At 36.6% G+C, this 10,071-nt stretch overlaps 1 protein-coding gene across 3 annotated transcripts; it reads left to right on the forward strand.

Moving 5' to 3' along the window:
* The first annotated feature begins 3,223 nt into the window (after positions 1-3,223).
* On the forward strand, positions 3,224-10,026 carry zgc:64065. Of its 3 annotated transcripts, NM_201334.1 has the most exon segments (7): positions 3,926-3,967; positions 4,132-4,249; positions 4,659-4,789; positions 4,865-4,987; positions 6,102-6,263; positions 6,431-6,605; positions 7,923-10,020. In NM_201334.1, coding segments are annotated over 6 exon segments (915 nt in total). In that variant the 5' UTR covers positions 3,926-3,967; positions 4,132-4,161; the 3' UTR covers positions 8,159-10,020.
* Positions 10,027-10,071: the final 45 nt, after the last annotated feature.

A 10,071-nucleotide genomic window follows, 5' to 3' on the forward strand; every position in this document is an offset into this window, starting at 1 on the left:
TTAAATATAATTAAATAATAATAATATAACAAGGTATCTGGTTATGCTAACTTACTGTTGGCTTCCTGGTCTTCTAACTTACCTGGTGGCAAAAAGAAAACTTAAGACTGTACTTTTAATCTCTCATTATCTTTCCCAAAAAGTATTACCTTAATTCGGCAGCACGGTGGCACAGAGGTAGCATGATCGCCTCACAGCAAGAAGGTCGCTGGCTCGATCCCCGGCTTGGCCAGTTGGCATTTCTGTGTGGAGTTTGCATGTGCTCCCCGTGTTCGTGTGGGTTTCCCCCGGGTGTTCCGGTTTCCCCCACAAGTCCAAAGACATGCGCTACAGGTGAATTGGGTAAGCTAAATTGTCGGTAGTGTATGTGTGTGAATGAGTGTGTATGGATGTTTCCCAGTGATGGGTTGCAGCTGGAAGGGGATCTGCTGCATAAAACATATGCTGGATAAGTTGGTGGTTCCTTTCACTGTGGCAACCCCAGATTAATAAGGAGAATAAGCCAAGAACTAATGTATTATCTCAAATCTGGGTGAGTGAACGTTACTTCTTCACAAAAATCCCTTTTGTTGACAGTAAACATATAGGCTAAAGGTGATCTTTAAATTACCTTCATTTTGCAATCGTTAAATAAATAAATTAAACTTCATAAAAAATAAACGAAAGATTTGGCATGAAACAAACGTACGCCAGTTTGTTTTGGCTGTTTGGTGAAAAACAAACAAATTTTCAGACGCTCCCTAACACTTGTCATCCTGGAGAAGCAAAACATGAACATGAAAAATCTCTACGTTTTCGAACATCCACAACAAAACAAACACAAAATAGACATCCAGCAATGTGTCTGACATGGAATGACGTGAAGAAAAACACAAAAACAGTGCTAATTTTTTTTTATTTTTTTTTTTATAAGGAGAATAAGCCGAAAACTAATGTATTATCTCAATTCTGGGTGAGTGAACGTTACTCCTTCACAAAAATCACTTATTTTATTGACTGTGAACGTATCAGCTACATATAAAGGTGATCTTTAAATTACTCTTCATTTTGCAATCATTAAATAAATAAATTATACTTCATTAAAAAATTATGAAACCCAATATAGGGGTGAACAATTGTGCACTAGATTGTTTTGCATGCTTGGCATCCAAAAACAACCAAATTTTCAAATGGTGTCGGCACCAGTGGTGTGGTTAGTGCGTCGACACATGCACTCCGATGCTTAAGGCGACCCGGGTTCGATTCCCACTTCGCAGTCCTATGCCGATTCTTCCCCTCCCTCTGCTCCCCATGCTTTATTGAAGATAATATCTACTGTCCTATACATTAAAAGTGAAAACCCCGAAAAAAATATTAAAAAAAGAAAACATTTTCAAATGGCCCCTAAAACTGATGTCATCTATGCTGACAAAAAACAAATAGTGTCACGAGAGCGAAAACCTCTGAAAAATGAAGTTTACAATGCATGATGTAAGATGGGTAGACACATGTATGTGTGTACATGTAAGAGTGAAATACTGTATTTCATTATATAGTAACATAGTCGTTGTCTTATTTGGTAAACAAAATATGCTAAGTGGTGGTTCCTGTGAGATTTATACTAAATACAGTACAAAACAAACAATAAAGAATGATGCAGATCAAAAAGGTATAACACCTTTGATGATGGGTTATTATCATTATAAAGTCCCTTTGAGACATCCAAATTTAAAAAAAAAAAAGTTTGAGATTTTTTATTTAACCACATAGTGTATTATATAGACCAGGGGTGCTCAAACCTGCTTCTGGATATCTACCTTCCTGCAGATTTCAGTTGCAACCCTTTTTAAACACAACTGCATTTAATAATCAAGTCCTGTTTAGGTTCTAAATGATTGGTTCAGGTGTGTTTGATGAGGGTTGGATCTGAACTCTGTAGGAAGGTAGATCTCCAGGAACAGGGTTGAGCACCCCTGATATAGACCAAGGGTCACCAAACTCAGTCCTGGAGAATCGGTGTCCTGCAGATTTTAGCTCCAACCCTAATCAAACACCTGAACAAGCTGATCAATCTCTTACTAGATATACTTAAAACACCCAGGCAGGTGTGTTAAGGCAAGCTGGAGCTAAACCCTGCAGGGACAGCAGCCCTCCAGGACCTAGATTGGTGACCCCTAATATAGACCTTAGGCCAGTGGTTCTCAAACTGTAAGTTTGAGATGAAATTCATTCCTCTAATTATATTAAAACATCAGAATTTCATTATTTGACATTATGTTCATATAGGTCTGATTCAATCTTATGGGACATCAAAGGTACTTTATAGTGATAATGACCCTTGAATGCATTCTGTTACAGTTTAATTTTAGAAAATAATCATTGTGCTTTGTTGTTAATTCATACATCAGGGACCGTATATTCTCTTTATATATTCATATTCTCTTTCGTTTTCCTAAACGAGTTTGTTTGCCCATGCTGCAAACTTCCATCGTTTGCTAAATTTAAAAAGAAAAAAAAACTGCACTTAAGGAAGTGTATCAGCTGAGTTGGCGAGATTTACAAGATCTGTTTGTCAAGGGTGAAGCAGTTCAGATTGAATAAAAAAGCCAAATAAGGGGTTTTACAGAGGAGTTAAAAACACTGCTGACATTAAAAAATCTTTTAATTTGTTCATCAAAGGCTTCACTGTAAAACCCAACAGTCAATGTTATCAAATGAAATTGAACTCAGTGTTGAAGGTAATGAGTTAATTAAATACCTCATTACTTCAACTTAAATGGAGTAAGTTCAGAGTACTCGTATTAGTTTTTAACACAAATGGTTTGTAGCAATTGGTTTCCTCAGACGGTTTGAGTCGCCTTAACTTATTGGGTTTTACAGTACTCAATTGGTTTGAGTTCTCATCATCTATGGGGTTTTAATGTGCTCAAATTGCTTTTACTCTAATGGATTAAGTTCACAGTACTCATTAGGATTAAACTTAAATGGTTTGTTGCAATCAGTTTCCTCAAATGGTTTGAGTTACCTTAACTTATTGGGTTTTACAGTGTGGATATACATTAAATGTAAGAAACATTCAATTCAATGTTGTTGAAACCAGTTGCACTGCTTATTGTTAATGGCAACCATGGACTCAGGAAACGCAATTTTAAAAAGCATTTATTTGGAGTTTATTATTATAATTTTTTTCAGTTTTGTTGGAATATTCTTCTGAATATTTGCTGGGAAAATGGACAATAGGGAAAGACTATGTTTTATACTGAATATTTTTAAGAACATGTTATTTTACACTCTACAACTCATTGATTGGTTGACTTTGCTTTTAAAACAGTGAGTTAACCTCTTCTTCTTCTTCTTCTTTGGCCTTAGTCCCATATGGTTGCGGGGTTGCAAAAAAAACAACTTTTTTTAAACATTCCGACTGGCCTGTCGTCAGGGCCTGTCACCCTCATACACTCATACCACTGACAATTTAGCCTACCCAATTTACCTGCAGCATGTCTTTGGACTGTGGGGGAAACCGGAGCACCCGGAGGAATCCCACGCGAACGCAGGGAGAACATGCAAACTCCTCACAAAAATGCCAACTGCATGGCTCAATACATTTTTTGTAATAAGTTTGAAAAGTCAGGAACAACAGTGAGGCAGCTTCCTTCAGTAGAAAGTCAACTGAACGGTTCGTTAGATGGTTAGATCATTTACCCTGTCCAATCCACACCCTATCCATGCCTCCCTTCAGTGTTGGCGTGGTCTAAATGTGCTGAGTCTCTAAATGTAGAGGAACTGAAAGAAAACTAGAGAGTGACCCACTGAATATGAACCACTTGACCTGACGAGAGGGCGTTGCCTGAACTACATATAAAAACGACGCAAACTAAATTTAGGTGACTTGTACACATAAAAAGGACATAAACGTTTGCATTCAGTCATTTAGCAGATGCTATTCTCCAAAGCGACTTACAATTGAGGAGCGATTCAACAAGAACAGGTATGATCATATTTATTTTAAAGCTCTGATTTGATTGTTTTAAACCACAAGTGTTCGGTTGAACAATTCATAGCCATGTTTGAAAATTGTATTTTTATTTTCAAGCATTTTTATTTTCTATCAGCAGCTTATGATTGATCAGATGCTATTTTCCTATATTTCAGTTTATTTTCCTAAACTGAAAGAACAGAAGAATGGCTGAAGCGGAAGGTCTTGCTGACTGGATGTCCAAATTGAATGAGACATTCACAACAGTCCCCTTGTGCTATATTGCTATTCCAGGTATGCAGTAGTAACTAGCTAAAGCAATAGTACATAGCTGACAGGTTTTAAAGTCAGGATGAAATTAAAAATGTACTCTGCTTTTTGTCCATTTTTTAATACCTCCATTTTGTTAGCAATGCCTATTTTCAAACTATCGGATCGATTCCTAAAGGACAAAATCAAGAATCGATTTAAGCAGATGTACATCATTGGAAGAAAATGACCATTTTAACTTCTATTTCACTGCAACTTTAATAACGATAATTTAATTCACTGCCATTTATACATTTGGCTGGCATTTGTACATAAATCGACATTTAGGATTTACAAACTATTATACACATATTAAAGCTTTTCATCAAGTGAACACACGGTACTCTATGATGAAAAATGAGACAAAAACTGAAACAGCACACATTTGTTTTAGGCAGCCACGATGCTATGGCCTACAGCTTAGACATGGACTCTCCATTGCTGGAACCTGACAGTCTAATAACTATGGATTTGATATGCTGCGGTTGCTGTAGGAGCATTGTCAAGAACTGGAGCATCACTCAGGTAAAATACCTATAAGTACACAGTCAGTGATGTGATCCAGTCTATATGTGTTTATGGTTTCAATTGATCATTCAGGATAAAACCATCTCTGAGCAGCTTGATGCTGGTATGCGCTATTTTGATCTGCGGGTTGCTGGAAAGCCTGGGTCCAGCGATTTCTTCTTCTATCATGGATTGTACACAACGATAACTGTGAAGGTTGTTGACCTGATTCTGTTTTTTGTTATTTACATAAATTAAATTCAAAAGGCTGTATTAATCAGAAATTAAATTGATAGTTCTCCCAAAAGTGTCAATTCTACTCACCTCTTGTTTCTTTCTTGAACACAAGAAGATATTATGAAAACCTTCATACTAATTGTTTTCCTACTATGGAAGGCATAATTATGCAACACAGTCTCATTGGAAAAATGAGCTTCAGTCTACATTTCAGTGAAACCGCAAAAACCCACTTCAACATACGTTTGACTGCAGTTCAAATGAACCCTGTGGGGCTGTATGACACCAACAACTTTTGTTCCTTTTCACACAAATTATATTTACAGGGACAAATTATTGATGAATAAAAGATTCATTTTGTAGAGTTCTTTGCAAAATACCACAATATGTTTGCCTCACCCGTATCTCCTTACTGACAAATGTTCTAGCGTGATTAGTTTACTTGGTAGCTCACTTTGTATGGAGTGATCGTTGTGAAGCAGAGGGCTCAAGTTCGAATCTGGTAAAACATGGTTCCACGGAAGAAAAAAAAAGAAATGTAAAAGCAAGGTGGTCGTAGTCCACTATTCTCTTACTGTTGCTTATGAAAACACAAGGTTTGTTAGTAATGGGAAGGGTTTAAGGGTCAGTGGTCCACAAGGGGATCTGTACGACAAGCCCCAGCTTCTCATGGGCTTGTACAAGAAGGGCGTGTATCTGAAATGTACAACAAATCATATTCAATGTGATGTATTTCAGATTTGCAAAACTGTACACAGCGTCCTCTAGTGGATTTGTCATCTGAAACATGCACTGAAATGTACCCAGAGTAACGTATTTGATGTTTTGCAAAAAATGCAGGCTGAGGCAGATATTTCCAATGAGCCTGGGTAATGCAGTAATTTGTAATTGTATATATTGTATAACTGTATCATTATTCAAGAATTAATTACATTTAAAAAAAAAATTCTTGGAAAATGAACATTAGGCAATAGATATTTGCATATATAGAAATATACAATATTTTTAGTTTTCAATTATTTTTAAGTTTTTTGTAATTTATTTCTGAATTCTGCAATAAAAAGCAATTCTTATTGACTTCAAATCTCCACAGGAGGCAATGGAAGAAGTCGATACATGGTTAGGAAAGCACTCTAAGGAGGTAGTCATCCTTGCTTTCTCACATTTCAAGAAAATGTCAACTGAACAACACACAAAGCTGATAACGTTCCTCAAAGACCATTTCAAAGCCAAACTCTGTCCTGATTATGGAGTGGTACGTATTGTACTGTATCATTCATGATAACCATCCATCACATCCTTCACTCTTCAGCAGTTAAGAACTGAGAAATAATTCATTCATTGACCTCAGCTTTTTGTAGAAGTCCTTCAGTCGATGTTTTAACCATTGAAACATTTTTCAACTTTTCCCTTTTTATGAAGCCTAAACTCAAGGACTGCTGGAAAAAAGGCTATCAGGTTATCCTCTCTTATGATGACATAAATCGAAAAGAGGATCCTGTTTTGTGGCGTGGAATTGAGTACTGGTGGGCTAATAATTCAGACCCCAATGAGGCCATTTCATTCCTCGATAACAAGAAACAATCAGGCAGACCAAGTGAGTTTAAATGGCTTACTTTCACCTAAAAGCCTATTAGGTGTTCAATCTTTAAAAGGGTGTTCAATCTTGCTCCAGGAGGGCTAAAGTCTTGTTATAACAACACAAGAATTATTACATACAAATATTATTAAATACAAATATTTAATCTCCACAGCCATCCTCAGGGCAATTCGTAACTTTGATCTAGTGGCTAACTCATATAAATTTGTACGATCTTTTGGGTTATCACCCAATGGCAGTGGAGTTTAGGGGTGGGATTTGGTTGCTCCCTTTAAAAATCATACTAAATGATCATGAACTCACATGCATTAGCCACTAAACTGACAAATTGTAAAATAGCTACGTTTCCTCATAGGATCAGGCTGACTATTCAGAAGTGCAGAACAGTCGTTACAGTCACCAGCGATCTTGCCTATGCAGTTCGCTGGAGAACTAGAAGATTCAGTCATGCACCACTTACACACCTGGCCAAGAGCCTGTCTGATTGCAAACACTCACAGCTGAAGCTGCTCATGAGCTGATTACATGGACTATAAAGTTAGCACACAAACACACAGAAGTTGCTAAGTCTTGTTGTGCAGTATTGTGAACATTACATTTTGACCCGCACTTTGTTTTGTTTTTTTCTGTCTGTCTGACCATCTGCCTGTGTATTCGACTATGAGTCTAGATTTGCCTACACACATCTGTTTGCTCCTGATTGTGATTGTTGCTTGCCTGCCCATTCTTGTTAATAAATCCTGCATTTAGATTCGAACTCCATTGTCAATGCCCATACACATTACAATAGTGTACTGCAACAAAAAAGACAGGTTTATAATCTAATTAAGTAAGGGATAAAATACATCCTGCTGGTTTTGATTGCAATACAATAACAATATTTTGTTGTTGTTGTTATTAATGTTTACTTAATACATTGTCCACTACTAGGAACAGATTTGGGGTCTGATTCTTAAATCTACATCGAAACTTTACTAAAAGTGAAAGTACACAAGAATACATTTAAATTGATTTATTAATGATTATGGCTCATATGATCATTTAAAGCAGGGGTCACCAAACTTGTTCCTGGAGGGCCGGTGTCCTGCAGATTTTAGCTCCAACCCTAATCAAACACACCTGAACAAGCTAATCAAGGTCTTACTAGGTATACTTGAATCATCCAGGCATGAGGCAATTTGGAGCTAAACCCTGCAGGGACACCGGCCCTCAAGGACCGAGATTGGTGACCCCTGATTTAAAGTGTTTAAATTGAGTCAATATTTAAGTTAAATGTGTTAACTTAGGCTTTACTTACGTCTGTTTGGTCCACAGACGGATTTTTTGTTGCTGGTCTCAACCTGACTTTTTATGGGTGTAGCATTTTCTGGAACCTCACAGCCTCATTAAAGGAGAAGACCGTGACGGCTTACCCTTTGTTGCTGGATTGGGTGAAGAAGCAACGCCCGGGCTCAGATACACAAAGCATCAACATCATCGCTGGAGATTTTTTTGACGTGAACAGCTTTGCTCAAGATATCATTCAGCTCAATGATGCCAAAACCAATTAATGAAGATCTAGTGGACAGAGGTAGATACTGTTACATTTCATGAATGAACGAAATAATATATATTGTAGTCTGTTAAATGGGGGTGCATTAGAATGCTGCAGAGATGACATGTTTTATAGGCCAAAACATCTACCGTTGGAACCAGAAGTTTACATACACTCTAAAAAAAGGAACATAACCATTTTAAAAAATGTCTGATGGTAAATCATACTATATTTTGGGTCCGTTAGGATTACCTAAATGATTTACATTTGCTAAATGTCAGAACAATGAACACTTTTTTTGAGAATTTTTTATTAATTTCTAGACAGTCAAAAGTTTACATAAATTACCTTGACATTTTTTTAGCTTTGCTTTTAAACTGTATAACTTGGATTAAATGTCTTGTGTATCCTTCTGCAAGCTTCTCACAATAGTTTGAAAGAATTTTGGCCCATTCCTCCTGACAGAATTGGTGTAACTGTGTCAGATTTGTTAGCTGCCTTGCTCGCACAAGCTTTTTCAACAAATTTTCTATAGGATTGAGATCAGGGCTTTGTGATGGCCACTCCAAAACATTCACTCTTTTGTCCTCAAAACACATTTTAACTAATTTGGCAGTATGCTTAGGGTCATGGTCTGTTTGGAATACCCATTTGTGGCCAAGTTTTAATTTCCTGACTGATGTCTTAAGATGTTGCTTCAGTATTTCTACATAATGTTCTTTCTTCATGATGCCATCTATGCTGTGAAGTGGACCAGTCCCTCCTGCAGCAAAACAGCCCCACAACATGATGCTGCCGCCCCCATACTCCACAGTTTGAATGGTGTTCCTATAGGCTTGTAAGCTTCCCCTTTGTCCTCCAAATGTAACACTGGTCATTATGGCCACACAGTTAGATCTTAGTTCCATCAGACCACAGGACATGTCTCCAAAAATTATTCATTTTCTCAGTGTAATTTAACAAATTGTAATCTGGCTTTTTTGTTGATTCTGGCTCATTAATTTTCCCATGTTGTCACAAAAGGAAGCAGTGTGTTTGAGGTTTTCCCTAAATACTATTCTACTGCTGTGCCTCCAATTAACTCAAATGTTGTCAAATGTTAGCCAATCAGAAACGTCCAAAAGAAAAGTTATAACAATTTATCAAAAAATATCTCTCTCATTATTCTGCTATTAAGCATGACAGAAACGAATTTGATAATCCTAATTTACCTAAAAGAGAAAAAGTTTAGACACATTAACATCTGACTTTTTTATATGGTTATGTGCCTTTTTATCCAGTGTATGTAAACTTCTGGTTTCAACTGTAAATGTTAGCATTTTTGCATATCCTTTGTTTTGAAGTCAGTGTCTTTTTTCAAATGCATTTAGGGGCAAGGCCTGAGATAAGGTTTCTAATGACAAGCACAAGATGTATTCATGCTTTATTAATAAAATAATTAAATAATACCATCAGCAAACCTTGTCTTGATAAAGACTGTGCTTGCTGACAAGTTGCTAAATGGGACCACAGTGGCTAATGCGTTGATTGTGGAGTAGTTTGTTTGTTACAGCCTTTGTTTCGCTTTTTACTTCTGACTGCCAGTTTCTAAAAGTTTTGTTTAGATAATCGTATTGAATCAAATGTAAAGACCAAAATCAATATCATATAGGCCTATGAATCAAATTAATATCATAAACTTGTTTTCCATATAGGGTGTATTGTTCTGCAGTAATCCAAACGCTAAATGGAAAATGTTTGTATTGGTAGAGGTATCTGTGATTATTTAGTGTTGGCTTTTATAGTTTTACAGCCGACTCATCACAATTTAAATTCCTTGATGGTTTTCTAACTTACCTGATGGCAAACAGAAAAAATAAAAATAAAAAACAGACTGTACTTTAATCTCTCATTTTCAGTACACTTTTTAAAAAGGGCAAACATGGTACA

This window comes from Danio rerio, chromosome 6, assembly GCF_049306965.1.
Source record: "Danio rerio strain Tuebingen ecotype United States chromosome 6, GRCz12tu, whole genome shotgun sequence".
Lineage (NCBI taxonomy): Eukaryota > Metazoa > Chordata > Actinopteri > Cypriniformes > Danionidae > Danio > Danio rerio.

Excerpts from the sequence above, each read along its gene's own strand:
- zgc:64065 (XM_073952731.1), top strand. The coding sequence starts at position 4,162 with ATGGCTGAAGCGGAAGGTCTTGCTGACTGGATGTCCAAATTGAATGAG. Across the intron at positions 4,250-4,658 it reads GTGCTATATTGCTATTCCAG|GCAGCCACGATGCTATGGCC; the intron begins GTATGCAGTAGT and ends CATTTGTTTTAG. Across the intron at positions 6,264-6,430 it reads TCTGTCCTGATTATGGAGTG|CCTAAACTCAAGGACTGCTG; the intron begins GTACGTATTGTA and ends CTTTTTATGAAG.